The 16,729-nt window shown below is 40.2% G+C and overlaps 1 protein-coding gene across 4 annotated transcripts in view; it reads right to left on the bottom strand.

Annotated features, from left to right (window-relative positions):
- Nucleotides 1-5,175: 5,175 nt before the first annotated feature.
- The window catches only part of CCDC68 (coiled-coil domain containing 68), a 47,597-nt gene continuing 36,043 nt past the window's right edge, over nucleotides 5,176-16,729 (bottom strand). For all 4 annotated transcript variants that reach the window (XM_075185371.1, XM_075185379.1, XM_075185361.1 and 1 more), the window contains exons 6-11: nucleotides 16,114-16,242; nucleotides 14,056-14,138; nucleotides 9,685-9,790; nucleotides 9,199-9,282; nucleotides 6,794-6,870; nucleotides 5,176-6,673 (exon numbers count right to left, since the gene is read on the bottom strand). In XM_075185371.1, coding sequence (XP_075041472.1) covers nucleotides 6,601-6,673; nucleotides 6,794-6,870; nucleotides 9,199-9,282; nucleotides 9,685-9,790; nucleotides 14,056-14,138; nucleotides 16,114-16,242 — 552 coding nt within the window. In that variant the 3' untranslated portion in view covers nucleotides 5,176-6,600. The remainder of the gene's footprint in view (nucleotides 6,674-6,793; nucleotides 6,871-9,198; nucleotides 9,283-9,684; nucleotides 9,791-14,055; nucleotides 14,139-16,113; nucleotides 16,243-16,729) is intronic.

Here is a 16,729-nt window from a genome sequence, read left to right as displayed (position 1 = left end):
AAAAAGAGGTCATCAATATATCTCCTATAGAGTTTTGCCGCAAGATCGCCACCCCAAATGAGTTCATTCTCAAAAAAAAACAACATATAGAGGTTGGCAAAAATCAGGGCGAACCTGGTCCCCATAGCTGTACCATGTTGTTGTAAATAATCACTTATCAAACACAAAATAATTGTGCATTAGAATATAAGAAATAGATGCTAAAATAAATTGTTGATGAGATGTCGATAACACATTCTGCTGATGGAGAAAATATGCCACCGCTTTAAGACTAAGATAATGTGGAATGTCGGTATATAATGCTTGAGCATCACATGTAATAAAGATATAATTGGGGTCCCATTCTAACTTCCTAATGGTATTGAGGCAATGAATTGTATCTTGTAAACGTGAAGGTAGAGAGGCAGCTAAAGGTTTCAAATAGGAATCTATGTATGCAGAGAGGTTGGGTGTCAACGATCCAACCCCAGAGATGATAGGACACCCTGGGCGATTTTGGAAAGACATATGTATTTTAGGAAGATAATACATAGCAGTAATAGTATGTAATGGATACAAAAAAAATCTCTAATTTCTTTTGTAATGACAGCCTCATTTAGAGACCCATCAAGTAATTTCAATAACTCCTTTTGAAAATTCTCTGTGGGATCCAAAATTTTTCAGAGGTGTGGTCATGCATTTGGGGGCGTGGCAAATGCGCCATTGGGGCGTGGCTAACACATCAAAATCCCTAGGCTCAATTCGCCCGAGCGTCACATATGTCCAAGCAGTCCTGACTTTCAGGACATCTAGCACCAGAGTGTAGTATAGAAAAAATGCAGTGTGTACACAAAGAGTTCAGTCTTGGCCTGCACCTTACATTGAGCACAACACTCACCAAACATTTACATTGCCCCTACTAGAACCACAACATTTCACATACTGTCCTACCAGTTCTTCTCACTTTCACCACCTGTGGCTGCATGTTTCTTTAGTTGCGGCTTGTCTGGATCCTGGAATGCTGGGGGCCCTATTCGGGAAAAAATAGCTACATTTAGATAATTCCAAACAACCCTGGTGTTAAATCAATGCCACCCACGATTAATAATTAGGCCTTCCTCCAGCTCCAATATTACAGTAATGTGCCCATTCATCATCACCATGCCTTATGATCACACTGCGCCCTCCATGCTGCTTTTGCCCCCTTCATCTGGCTCCCCTTCATCACACTATACTATGCTGCTCCCCCCATTTTTCAATCCCACTGTGCCATGCTTCCCCCTTTTTAACCCCACTGTGCCATGCTGCCCCCTGTTTTTTAACCCCACTGTGCCATGCCCCCCCATTTTTTAACCCCACTGTCATGCCGCCCCCCGTTTTTAACCCCTCTGTCATGCTGCCCCCCTCATTTTTTTAACTCTGTCATGCTGCGCCCTCCCCCGTTTTTTAACCCCTCTGTGCCCCCCCTCATTTTCTTCCCTTCACTTACCTTTTCTTCTCTCTTCTCTCTTGGTCTTCTCTGCTGCTCTGTGCTCCATTGCTCCAGACTGACTGAATGCTGGGCGTGACATGATGACGTCACACCCGGCATTCAGACAGTCTGAATGGAGCACAGAGCATCAGAGAGGAGGGACGCCGGCGCCGCGATCATGTGAGTATGTTTTGTTTTGTTTTTTTAACTACCCTGCTCCCCCCACCAACGACCGAGCCTCCCGCTGCAAAAAAAAAAAGAAAAAAAAAAAAAAAAGAAAGAAAAAAAAAAATTGTTTTGAAAAAATAATTACAAATCGGCAGCGCAAGGGCCCGGGCCGGGCCCCCTGACATGTCCGGGTAATTAGTACCCGCCCCCCCCTCTCGGCAGCCCTGCCTACAAGGGGGGGGGACTCACTGCTGCATCCCTTAACTCAGTGCAGACCCCCCCCCTCCTAGAAATGGAGCCTACTACACCCCCCCACTCTTAATCTGTTTGGTCCCAGGGCTGGTGGGGCCCCATACTTCTGTCCCCCCTCCCCCCTGATGGCGGTCCTGCTGGGTGCTTTCCTTTGTGTCTGTTGACTTTTGTTCATAAGCTCATAGTCAGTTCATGGCATGTTACGGATATTCCACCCTTTCCACTCATCGCTGCCCCCATGGTGCTTCTTCTTCCTGCAGCGATTACCACTTTCATTAATCATTTTACTTATACTACAGTTGCAGTGTATTGTTGTGTTGCTGCTGTAGGTGTTAATAAGGCTAACATCAATACAGACGCAATCCCCCACATAATGAAAGTCTAACAGCCGACGGGTCTATTTATGACCTGAGACTTGCGTCTGACAGTGCGGGAAACAGTCACTGATATTAGCGTCCCCACGTTCCCATTTTGTCGCAGGTTGCTTGTATTCAGAAACCGTTTTGGTGTCTCCGTAAGATGTTTTTTTGGGGGGGTTTTGCCAGGCATGGGGTCCGGCTGAATTATTGTGGGGATCAAGCTGCCAGATAAGAATTTTTTTTTAAATTGACTCAATTTGAATTAAAAGCTTACAAGACTGGATCGTACAGAAGAAAGGAGATTGGAGTTAGTAAGCTTATATTTTTTTTTTCATAAAACTAGGGGTGTCTTATTTACATTGGTGCAAAGCAGATTTAAGTGGCCAGAGCCAATTTAAGTGCTTTTTGAACAAACTCACGTTGCCTTCAGCATTCGTTGCCTTGATGAATCGGGTGCTATATACGTAACACCTAAATAATGAATCATGTTGCATTTGAGGCTTCTATATGAATAATCCAAGTGCTCCAAATGTCATGAAATATATACTTTATTTTGTAGTCAGCAAATGTTAATTTTGCATTAACAAAATATTACATTCAAATTGACAATTCAGAGACGGAATTTGTTTCCGATTCCAATAAATCGGGATCTTAGCTGCGTTTAACACGTGTCCCCAATTCTCTATGAGCTTCGGATTTCATATGACAATACATGTATGCATGAAACAGTATCAGCGAGTACATGGGCAATGTATACTTATAATTAGTAAAACACTGTCCCGGTACTGCTTAATATTTGGACACACTACCTTGTAAAATGTTCTCCCAACCTACTGCGTCAATTTGTCTATTTAGTCCTTTCTCTGACATGCTGTCTGTCATCACCCTATAAAACAAAGTAATTAGTGATCAAATTCTGTAGGATTGCTTCAGACATCCTCATTTTGTCTGAGGAGGTCTATATACTAAATACTTTGTACTTACTTCCTATATTGCAAAATGGGTAGATGCCACATCTCTCTCTAAAAAGGTATGTAGGTGCCATTAGAAAGGAAATGGTGGATTATAAGTATATTACCTTCATTCCAGAAACCTAAATAACTTTCTAATATTCCCAGGGTAAACAAAGGGATTAACTACTAAGGTTATTTACTGGGGAAATGGATGTAGATATTTTATACTTTAAATGTTATTTCATTCCACACTCTAAGAACAGGACCAATTGTAGGATGTGATCTGTCTAACTGAGATCCTGGGTCCTTTCCCAGCTAAGGCAAAGAAGTCTACTTGGGCCAGATTCATCAAGGTACGTATCTGCCGTTTTTGTGGGTGTCGTACGTAAAATCACTGTGCATGCCCGGAGCAGGACCATATGCAACTAAGCGCAGCTATGTTCAATGATTCTACATATGCAAAGCACACTTACTATAGCCTACGATTTCTGGGAATGAATGGGGTGGGGAGGTGGTGTGTGCCCGTAGTAAATGTACCATAAAGGTGTGCCAAAGTCAAGCGCACGCAGCCACGTCCAAATCGAAGCACGTCAAAGTTACTTTGCCGTATCTCTTGCTCCAGCTACAGGGCTAGTCTAAGTCCTGAGCACTAGTGATTTCATATACATGCTATAACATGTGTTTGCAATCAGGAGCAACTGTAAAAAAATATTTTTAACTTCTATTCGCAAGATCAGAGAGGGATATATAACAGACTTGTCGGAGTTTTCTCCAAATGCAAGATGATCGGATTTATTTGTAGGGCTCTTAGTATTTTGGTAACCAAATATGGATTGTTTGAAATAAATATAGCATTTTCGGTAGTATCGGCTTTTTAAGTTTACTCTCCCCGCCCAAGGTATCCATAGTGTCCCCATTGGGACAGATCCCTTCTAAGTTTAGCCACCAATTTTATGTAGTCATAAAGTTAAAGCTTTGATATAGATCTCAGATATGGGCATGTTTTGGATCTGCTGAAAGGAAAGTTAGCCGTTAAATGTGTGTGGAGAGATGGGGTAAAGATATCCCCATTGCTTCTGTTTGTGCCAAGTTTAGTTTTATTAAAAAAAATTAAAAAAAAAAGTTACCAAACTTGTTCAATTTATTCAAAGCATTTGATAGGGATAGCTTTTAATTGGACAGTAAATTTGCCTGCTTCTCCCGAAACATTCGGGAGACTCCTGAAATTCAGGGCACCTTCCCGCACGATTTGCAAATCTTAGGTCCATAACGACGAATATTACATTGCCACACCCCAAGTATGAACAGTATTAATAAACAGTCCTCTGCAAACAGGGCTAAATTTAATTTCTGAAATACGTGGACCACTGATAATGGCAGCCAGGGACCCCATAGTCAATTTAACATGATTTTGCCAAAATTGCACCTTCTAGCTAACTCCAAGACCCCTAGTGCATACACTGGAAACCCCATTGGAATAAAGGGACAATTGAAATGAATTTTGAAAAGCGTATATATAAAATTAAATAAATACAAAAAATAAAAATAAAAATTGTAATGCGGGTCCATCCTCCCAAATTCTTTAACCTGCCACAGCAGCAGACAGCCTTGGCTGGTTTCCATATTAAAATAGGAACTCCCCTTCACTGACAGCCAATCACAAGCAGTTTGCACACTCCCCTTGTGATTGGCCCTGGAAACTCCATGTTTTGATACCACATCAATAACAATTGTTTTCAATAGAGATTTAATCTGACAATGCTATGAAGATCCATTTATTTTAATACAGGCCCATTCATTTAAGAGAGGTTTGATCAAACATGTGTTGATTTCAAAGTATAGCACCACATATGCACTTTAATGAGGCTCAAAGTATAAAAATGTACATTTATGAGATTAGCTGTGCTTTACGTCCAACTTTTTGCATCAACAAAAAAAACGAAGCATTTCAGTCTTATTGAGAGCCAATATAAATTGCAGCTCACACGGCATATGAATGCAAAGTATATTTTATTCCACAAATTAAATAAGTTATGTACATATTAACACTAAACTATTTAAAGATTCATACATTTGTAGCAATTTTCAATTGAACATTTAAATGTACAAATCAAACTTCACTTTGAATTATAATAAGCCAGGTGTCCCACACAGAGTTGACAAAGTGACGTTTTCCATATGAAATGTTTAAGTAACACAAATACCAACGAGTTGGCGATTGGGTATTGCAGTTGCTGCAGTAAGGCTTGTGGCCAGCAGATGGCAATATACAACCAAGCTATAATTATTTTTATCACCACTTATTTATACAGCACCTGCACACAGTGCTTTTATTTTCATTGAATTAAACTTTTACAGTTCTTTTGCTGGGTTTAGACTCATTTACGCCTTAGATTAATCGGAGAATTACATGTGGCACTTTTTTGTACCGGAAGCTTTGTTTTACATTGGGCAAAAGCAAAAAGACACACAGGTCCTTCACTGATGAACTGGAGGGTGCAAAATGCTTCCTATTACAAGTACAGGACGAGCACATTCACAGTTAGAGGACTGCTGAGCTATTAGATAAGAGATTTTAAAACCATTTACCAATATATGCAAAAAGTCATCACATATAGGAGATAAAGACAGCACATGTGGAGGGAGGGGATTGAATTTCCTGCACACATCAAACTTACATGGTAAATGTCACACATGTTCAGTTACATGTGCAGCGCGGTTGTCCGACTTGTTTAATTAAACAACCTAGACACTGTCCTCATGGTCCCCCTAACAGTGCAGGCTTTCCTGGTCACATGAGAAATAATTATACCACCTGTGGATCTGTTACTATGTATCACTCAGTAATGAATATACCTGTGCTCTAGCAGGAAAATCTGGAAAACCTGCACTGTTAGGATGCACCGAGACCTAGACAAACTAGAATTGGTCATTAGGGTTACGAGCAAATACCATAAAGTCTGCCAAGCCCCAGTGGGCACTTTTATCTTATATAACAAAAAGGAAACATGGATAACATTTTTATTTCCTCTCATGTGTCAATCTGCTATATTATATATAATTATGTATCTAGGGTCTTAATTTAAACTCTGTGCAGGGCTCATTTACTTGGGGTTCTTAGCCTGACCTTGGAACTAGATAAAGGTCAACTGATGTATTACTACATGTAAATAGCTCGAGTGGTTCAATTTGCACTCCTGAGTCACTGTGTCATTCCGGAATCAGCTCATCGTTCCGCAGAGACGTACTGAAAAGTCAGAAGATGTTCCTGGACTTAACAAACTCCCCCCAGTGATGGGTTCCGTGCCTTATTCTCCTCAGTACTGTAATGTGGAAGGAACACAACAGCGCTCTAGAGAGTACAATGTATATTGTCATGACCCAGGCACAGTCCAGCAGGGGAGGAACAAAGCCGGTATCAGCTACTTCCCAGGCCGCTCTTCTGTTGCAGCAGCATAAAGTACGGGGACAAAGTGCCAAACATGGAGTCACTGGAAAACAAAATATATCCACAGTTACTGGAGTTACAACCTGTCCCAACCCATATACATACATATATACACATACATATACACACATACATATACACACATAGAGAAGGAGAGTCTTACTTTACATGTGTTCCTTTTGATGATTTGAATTTGTTGGGGCTAGACCAGTGATCCACCTTATATTTTAATTCTTTGTTCTGGAATAAAACACACAATAAAAAAAAATATCCACAAGAACATAGGCGATTAAAAACAAAGAAAAATAAAAGAAGAAATAATTCAAATCAGCAGTGTTCCAAAAACCTTAAATGCAAGAATAAAAACAACCCATAATGGGCCTAATTCAGGGTTAGATCTATGGCAGTTTACGTAGCATATCTTGTGCGACATCACACTCTGCGTGGTCACAAAACAAGAAGTCGCAAATGTGCGGAATTCATACTCGAATGCATCGCCCACTTACAGCCCCCTGTGTCTTGATAGGCGGAACGGGGATGGGAAGAAGTGGACCGACAAGGCCACACTCATGCAGACGCGGTCCATCAGACCCGGACGTTTGAGTAAGTGCGCCTGTTTTCAGCCGTATCTCTTGCACCTGCTACAGGGCAGGTGTAAATCCCAGACTACAATCTTGACACTGTTCACGGTGTGTACACATGATCACGCATGCGTGCAGCTAGCTAGCAAAGCGAATGCCTGCAATTGTTTTTTATTTGTTAATTGCAATGAAACCATTGTGTGCTAGGCTCACCACATTGTATATGCTCACTCTGCGGAGATGTACTTTGCATTATAAATTATAAATTCTATTTGCAAACTTTCCGTAAAAAAACAAACAAAAACAGTTTACCCGTGGAATTTTTACGACTCAAAGAAAACTAGTAATTTGTTCGGGTCGTTAATAAACAGTATGGAAGAATTTCCCATTTTAAGCATTTTTATGTGCATTGACTTAAGTGTAAATACGGAAAAGTGGCGCATTGGCCCCCAATTCCGACTTCCAGCGGAATATGTGTCTCTGAACGTGGAGTATCTCTACTGGTACGCAGAGGAGAGCGCATCCTACTAAACATTCGGCGATACACCATAGTTGTGCAAGTATTTTTTTTTTGGCCCAATATGTTTTACCAAAATGGGAATATTACTGGCAGTCACCATTGTATTTACCCTAGAGAGATAAAATATGTAATTTGTAGACTGTAATTGAACAAGTTGGACTAATTATGATTGTTAAAAGTCAAGAACTCATCTGACCACAGTGTCTATCAGAAATCGTTGTATAATTTATCAATAATATGCCACCAGGACATGTTCACCCGCCGACACCTGCAGTGGTAAGAGGAGACTTAGCGGTCTCCAGGCTGGTCTGGGGTCAATGTGCTCTTACCAACAGGAACGGGAAGCCCGGACTAGGCTTCCACTTTCAGATTCAATTGAAAAAAAATAAAGATTTAGGGCTTTTCCCTAAGATTGTCTTTAAATGTAGTCATTTTAGAAGCTCTTGTTGCCTTCACACACTGTCAGGATAAGATTTTATATAGCTGTCTATATAGTTTAAGTCAGATATTCTCTCTCAATAGTGGTGCTCTCAACACGGTTTCCTCTTATCGGTTACTCAAAGTCAAACTTATCCTTTGTTTAATGCGAACACCACAATACAGCAGATAGATTTTATTATATGCTCATCTGTGCTAGCTTATGGTGGACACCACAGAGTGCAAGGTTCCGGGGAGACTCCTCCCCCTTCTTGCAAGGGGCAAGAGTATTATTTCTTGATGTGTAGCCTTTGACAGAGAAGGATTAGGAAAAGCTTTTTTGGCACGAGGCAGGTTGGCAAAATGATGACTGGCTCTCACCAGCACATCCAAGTATCCAGGGGGCGCCCACCAAAAGTGGGGTGACTCTGTAGCATGTTGCCCCAAGAGGAGAATCAAAAGTACTGCTCAGGCGTTTACCATTTTATAGGTTACCAAAATGTTAGTGTGAGCTATGGTCATATAGTGTACTAGTTACCACTGTTTTTATAAACTTCCAAGTAGGTTATAATAAATAGGATTTTGCCTGTCTGGTTAGGGCTCTAAATGCCGGGGTCCAACAGTGTCTCTTGTATTCATAAATGTACTCCTTGTTCTGGCTATAAGGCCACCAGTAATCTAATAACCAGCCTATAAGCGAATAAAATGTTTATTGGGTGTACTCAGCTGGTTAGCACTGTCTGATAGGTGTTTAATAAAAAAGTTTTGTACTATGCAAAAAGTTAGGCACCAAAAAAGTGCGAGTTGAGTAGCTAGTGGAGAGGATACAGTAATACCCCAGACAAGTGCATACACAGGGTAAATATAAGATTACTGGTGATACACACACAACAGTCATGTAGCAGAGAATCACTGTACAGACAACAGATCTGCGCCAGACAGAATTCAGACATTATAAGGGCAAAGAAAAGATAGGTTTGGGGAAATTAAATGGATCTCTCTCTAGAACAATCACTAAACACTGATATTTATAAACGTGTGCTCTGTCACCTGACACTCCAGGAAGTTAATTCTGTCCTTTAGTTCACCGATTTTAACATCTTGTTCTTTCAGATGCTGCTTTAAATCTTCACTCTGTCATTGCAACAAAAAATAAATAAATAAATACAACACAAAAACTTAAATTGTGTAGGAGAGATGTGAACATTTTTCAATTTAATTAAACTTGAACCAACGTTTCAGGAGTATTGTAAACAGACGCACTTTTAGTTACATTTACAGATATGTTGTTATACCGCATGAAGCTAAAACCTCCCATTAGAATCAATGTCACCGATGCTTGTTCTACACCAAGCCAGCTCTGACCTACAACAAGGTGGTGCTTGGAAAACATTTCAAAATTCACTGTAGTCTTTATAAACATATAATTGTGTCCATTCATTTCCTGCTGCTGTAATTTTCGCAGCTTAAATATACCGGAATATCTCTAACTAACGGATACAAAAAGCACTAAACCGAACCCATTGGACCGCTCACCTCCTCGATCAAAGCACGAAGATGCTGGTGTTGGGACATCATTAGCTGCTGCAGGTGATCAATTTGCTCTTGGACCGTGGAAACCTCCTTCTGAATCATTACACAACTAAAAAGCAACAAAATAAGATATTTTCTTTTTCTCAGATTTGTAAAAAAAAAAAAAAAAAAGGCATTGGTGCATTTACTGCAAATCTGTGCAGTTCAGACACTAAGTAATGTTACACCGGTGATAATAAGCCACTGCAGAGAAGAACAGGCTTCTGGGTAATGCCCTTTACATAGCAGCCAGTTGGTCAATGCTTCACCCTGGGTGGGATATCATCTCGGCATTGTGCCGACGCAGAACATCCGCCTACAAACAGCCAGTTCTAGTCTTGTTGGACTGATAAGTGCCGCATTGGGCTTTCTGGTCAGCCAGATCCATAAGCTTTGCACACCAAGAACTAACCATGTATCTTATTTAGGAACATATGCCCTTTATGGTAAGGACAGTAAGTGAGGACATGGATGGTATTCTCTGAACTGGGAGTAGCAATGAAATGGAACTTTGAGGATGTGTTAACAGTCTAGATAACATTGTTATACACAAATATAATATGGTGGGGTCCAGTGCCGTAACTAGACATTTTAGTGCCCTGGGCGAGACAGGGCACCGGCGCCCCCCATCTAAGTGGGAGTGGCATTTGCCACGTGGGTGTGGCCAACTTAAAGTGGGGGGTGTGGCTAGCACTTTACTGAAATAATTCTGTTACACATATTTGCAAATGCATGATGTGTGTGTATATATATATATATATATATACACACACACACACACACACACACATACAGTGGTGAGATTCAAATAACTTAACCGTTTGTCTTCCTTGCCCCTCAAAACACTGAGATATGTAAAAAGGTGCTTTGGGCAATAGAGAACAATAAAATCTAATTTAAATAACTAGCATTTAATAAATATTCCTAAAGAAGGTGTTTGTTCCATTAAGTGTCATTAATTTACGAGAGAGAGAGAAACACCTCCCCTCAGATTATAACTATCATTTATTTAGTACGTGTTAGAAAATAGCTATAATCTTGTTGCTATGGGTAACGCATCCACTTTTTTTTTTTATGTGTTCACTCTTTGTAATGCCCGGCATTTATGTAGTACAACAAAAGTACTTTGTAACTGTTGTTGCCTGAGTGACTTAATAGACAGTTTCTTTTAGGGGTTGCAGCATGTGGCATTTAAAGTACCTTAAAGAAAAAAGAGAGAGAGAGAGAGAGAGAGATAAAGAGATAAAGAGAGAGAGAGAAAGAGAGAGATCTTTCATTCACTTACCCGCAGTGGAACGCATGTGCGTTTCACCAACAGGAAGTTCGGCATTTGGAACGCAAGTTTGCGTTCCAAATGCCGAACTTCCTGTCAGTGGAAGATACGTTCCACTGCGGGTAAGTAAAAGCCTGTAGAAGGGGTGGGGAAGGGGTGTAAAACTCAAGTGCACCCATCCACGTCTAAATCAAGCTCTGTGCATCTCAAAATTACTTGTTTTTCTGCCGTATCTCTTGCTCCAACTACAGGCAGTGGTTATGACAGTCTCGTATGTATTTGCAATCAGGCATTATTAAAGAAAATTGAGTATATGTGCTGTAATCCATATAAATCAGATTATATAACTGTCTAGGAAAGTTCACAAAGTGAAAGGAAAACACTGGTTGCTATGGGTTATAGAATATTTGGACACATATATAGAGGTCTGGAGAAGTTGTATACAAGGTTTGACAACTCTTGCGTTCAACCTTACATGTGTATATTTGTCAGTACTTGTTATTGCTATTCTCACCTTGGTGTTGGAAATTTGCTGATGTGTTTTAAAAGTTCTAAAGACTGTTTTCTCCTTGGTACTGGAAATTTGCTAATGTGTGTGATAGAGGAATTAACCCCCAAGTTAGAGGCATGTATTCATACATGTAAAAACACTGATTGTGCAGAAATGTATAAGATAATGGAAATGCTAGCCTGGACTATTTGTAAAAGACAAACTAAAATATGAACAAAAGTAAGGCAATAAGGCAAACATAATACATTTTACTGGCAGTTTAAACTGCTATTCTGAGATACAAAGAATGCAAGACAATACAATTGGCAATTATTCTAACAAATCAATATTATATTTTAGACTTTGTTCCACTTCAAAACTATAATGTGTCAAATGATATAATGCATTAAAAAGAGACTAGGACGCAATGCAGAAAGATACCAGCATCTGGACATGGGAAGTAAGCTCTGAGGTGAAAGGTCCCTACCTTTAGGAGGTCAGACACTCCCTGCCTTCCTCGTTACTTGCTCCCGAGCTCCCCCTTGCTCTCAGCTACTGTCTAATAGATAAGAGCTGTGCCGGAGGAATCTGAGGTATGCAGCACTCGGCACAGATAACTTACAAGTCCTGTTGTGAGGAGGAATTAAATCAGCTGTTCTGATGCCACACCAATATTTTATTATCATTTCTTCTGACAAAGTACTGTGTCAGATGATGGCCGTTAAGGCAGACGGGTGACTGTTAATAGTGTATGTGTCTGCCAAGTCATGCCACTGGGTAAGGGACATCAGTCAGCAATGGGGATTACAGATTTTAAAGTACTAAAGAAAGGGAGCCGCCGCGAGATCAGGTGACCCTTTTTTTTTTCTTTCTTTTTTTTTTTTCTTTATTAACACTGCCGCAAATTTTTTTTTTTTACTATGCCGGCGGGGAGGGGAAGGTAGCGGGCGGCTGCTGCGCCCTCTTGGGCTTGCGCCCGGGGCGACGGCACTGCCCGCACCACCCTAGTTACGGCTCTGGTGGGGTCATCCCCTACCACTGGACAGAAGTGTGTGCCTCTCTGTTTGGATACATTCTTATTGTTCACGCTCTAATGATCACATGCTTGTCGAGTCGCACATCCATCACAGTTTTACGACTGTTCACGGGATCGCAAATACGGAAAGTTCAGATTAGAGCGCTGCATTCTGGTCCAGTGTGCAATATGATGTAGCACGTGTCCTTGTGTTTCAAACTCCCATTGTCCCATAGATTGTAAGCTTGTGAGCAGGGTTCTCTTACCTCTCTGTCTGTATGTATTACCCAGTATTGTTTTATTAATGTTTGTTCCCAATTGTAAAACACTATTAAATTTGCTGGCGCTATATAAATAAATGTTGCCCATGTGGCCCTACCCCTCACTACACTGTACGTTCCCAATCTCTCCCCGTGCACTGCTTGCTTGATCCTAGTGAAGTATCAACAAAATCGGGAGTAACATCGCACCTGGAATATACCAATATGTGTATCATCTGCCCTTAGAGCGGGCAAACAAAACCCCGTTGATAGTAGCAGATAGACACCAGCTCGGAGGTGGAAGTAAAATACATATTAATTGTACGAAAAGCTCTGCGACCGCAGGAAAAGTTGGGAACATCTTCAAATTTGCTCGGTCTCCACCTCTTCTAGCTCATTAGGAGATCCACAGAAACCTTGTTGTGATGTAGAGGTGCTGTGGGTCACTATTCATGGAGGATGCCCTGATCTGCCCAGCAAAAGCCTCCATCTTGTTTATTAAAAGGCTACGGTAGGTACAACTCCCTTTACTTATTGTGTCCCAGTTGATCATTTTGGTCAAAGTCTGTCTGTTGTCTACACACAAAGGAGGCGGACATTTTTTTTTCTTAGAACGCATCCTGTAAAAGACCCTAAAAACAACGGATATGCAATACTGATACTATGAATAGGACCATTATTGGGCATGTTGGTGAATACAGTTGGACCACACTCAAGGGCAAACGCAGGATTTGTAGAGGGGGGTTTCCCCACCACGCCGTCGGTGGGCGTGACCAGCATGCATGGGGGCGTGGCTATAATTTTAGACAGTGCTCGGCTGCTCTCCAACTCCTCCTTACCTCATAACATACATGGTCAATGCTGCGTGTTCTACTGTTAGGTGCATGCAGCGCTTCCTTTTCAAGCAGAACTGTGTGAAGAAGGGGCAGGGTCCAGTCATCTCAATTATACAGTGCCCCAGGTTTGGAGGGGGGTTTCCAGGCACTAGGAACACCACCCCCCTCGGTTTGCCTATGACACCAACTATCCTCCTTGTCACCAGAAGGGTCCTGCCACACAGCCTTAGCAACGAATGGCCAGATGTTATCCAATCTGGCCAAGTGATCCTGTTGGGGGCTCTCAAGCAGATTATTAAGAGCACAGTGTGTTTGGCCTGCATTACATTTTATATATTTAATCCTCCCTTCTCAACAAATGGCCCAAGCCCTGGAAAAACATATAGAGATTCAGGCCCAACGCGTTTCGGACACCAAAGTGGAGGAACCACTTCACTGGACGGAAATACTGATCTACTGACCCGTTCTTGTCGGCAGGATTGCCCATTTTTCTCAAGAGCTCATTTTCAAGGAAATGTTTCTTTTCTACCAAAGCTGAATTTTCCTGTAAGGAAAAACACAGTAAGTTCATTAGAGTTTATATTTTTTAAAAAGATGCAAATAAATTAATTTAATGATGTGGTTCAAGATCGGATAAATGATACATTTTTTCCAGGACAAAGAAAAAAGCACATTTTAAATTTAGGACAAACAATTGAGCTCAAATTCATATGATGTAGAAAATGAGCCAAAATTAAAGTAAAATAAAAGTTCAATAAAAAAAGACAAAAACGGGAAGTTAGCAGGAAGTTGGTGATTAATCAAATGGAAGTAAAATCTGGTTGGGGGTCCATGACCACGAAATTCTCAGAAACACATTATGAGGCCATTAAGGACAGAGTTGGATTTCCATTTTGCAGAGCAGTGGGACAAGTATTAAGTGGTACTATAAAGACTTTAGAACCAAAGATGGCTCTATAACAATTTACTTTGTGACTGCAATGGATACATATCCGCAATCTTTTCATGTACTATAAATGAATAGTGATTCATTTTTTTTGCAGCTCCACCCTCAACCAATATAATTTCTTTAAATACTCAGTATGTTATTTTTACGTTTCCTTTATAATGGTCTAGTGTAGATAAGGGGAGGGGGGTATTCTTTACAAGTTTAGGAATGGAATGTTACCAATGATTTGTCATTTGTGCTCCACATTCTATAATGGCATCTTTTGAACACTTCTGTTTTTTGTTACTCAGTAATAAAGGTTCAGGATATAGTTAACGCCACACTTATAAAACACATATAATATACTTATTATGTTTTCTTGGCCTGAATGAGAAATCCATACTTGGAATATTCTTTGTCTGAGGAGCATAGTGAATGACTGTAAAACTTTCTATTTTCTTAAGAAATCATTGCAAAACAATTGAAGCAAATATATGTAATAATTCTGTCAAATATATTTTCAGCTTCCTCCACTTTTACAGGATATCCCATTAAGATTCATAAATAAGATTCATGTAGCATGAACCTTCCTGGCTTCTACTAAGTGGTTTATTTCACCAAAAAGAGAAACAAATGAAACCCAGGCCGTTTTAAGAAAACCATACTATAGGCACTGCCAGATTAGGAATAACCAACAGTTATTGTGCAATCTAACCTATATTGCAGTATGTGGAACTACGATTAATTGTATATTAGTATGCAATATAAAATATATTTTGAGAGAGGAATATTTTGTATATATACACACACATAAATAATTTATATATATATATATATCTAATATATAAATGCTTAGTGGCATCTGTCTGTCTGTGTGTGTGTGGGGAAAAAAAATCAAAAAGGGCTGAAATTTGGTAGGGCTCAAACTCATTTTTGCGAGGTAATTTTACCTCATGAACACACATGTGTAGAGGCGTGCGTTAGTGTGTGTGTGTGTGTGTGTGTGTGTGTGTGTGGAAAAAACTATTTTCTCAGAAAGGGCTCATCCAATTAACCTGAAATTTGGTATACTGACATTATTTGACAAAAAAATTAGAATAGTGAAGTCAGTTAACTTCCATCATCCCCCCTTCCCCCCGTGGGAGGGGTAGTAAAGGCTAAATTTACGAGTTGAGGGGTCAAACTCATTTTCTTGAGGTAATTTTACCTCATGAACACACATTAAAAAGGCCGCTTGCGTCGGGAAGTAACGATCTTCCCCTGAGGAGGCCTGGGCTAGGTCCAAATGCATGACAAGAACCTTTTTAAGACCTTAAGTAGCTTGATTTGACTAGAATGCATGAGTATCATGCACGGGTTAACTTTATATATATATATATATATATATATATATATATATATATATATATATATTTATTTTTTATTATACACATATACACACACGTATACCTATATATCCTCGCATTTGCATTACACCTTTATTTGCTACTATACTATTTACATCTTCATTACCATAGTTGTATCGTTTGCATATCGATGGTACATTCTGTTCTACAGTCAGGTAATATATGACATTCTTATTAACACTCACTGCTTCCATTCTTTCCATCAGTTTCTCCAGTTCGAGGATTCGTCCATGTTTTTCTTGTATTTTCTCTGCCACCTCTCCCAACTTCTCAATACTGTTCTTAAACTGAGCTTCATGTTCAGCGGCAGATACCTAGGAGCGAGTTCGGTCAGTTAGTTGTTACAATGCTATGTAGGGGCGCAGGGCACATTATTACATCTTGTCATATTATGGAGAGCAAAACGTGTAAATGCAAATTATGCAAATGGTAGTAAAACCTCATTATCCCGGAGATTTGACTTGGGGAAGCAGCCACCAGCTTCCCAACGGTTGAGGAACTATAAGTCCCAGCAGGCCTAGGATCAGCAAACGAAGACATGCTGAGTCTCGTAGTTGGGAGACAACTTTAACTGGGTTTTTCAATCATATAGAAAATGCATGCTGACCCCCCCATGGATGTGTGCATTTACCAGTAGAAACTATCTACCTAAAATATCTATATCTGTGGGCAACACGGATATAAACCCTACCCCACAAGCTCGCTGCCTGGGCATTTTTTTCTTGACTCAGTACTGCGACTTCCAATATGTATCCAAATCATGTTACATACACCTAAGAAACATTTCCAGAATATGCACGT

The sequence above is a fragment of the Mixophyes fleayi genome, chromosome 1 (assembly GCF_038048845.1).
Source record: "Mixophyes fleayi isolate aMixFle1 chromosome 1, aMixFle1.hap1, whole genome shotgun sequence".
Taxonomy (NCBI): domain Eukaryota; kingdom Metazoa; phylum Chordata; class Amphibia; order Anura; family Limnodynastidae; genus Mixophyes; species Mixophyes fleayi.
Note: the sequence above shows the minus strand (reverse complement) of the source record. Positions and strands in the feature narration are given on the sequence as shown.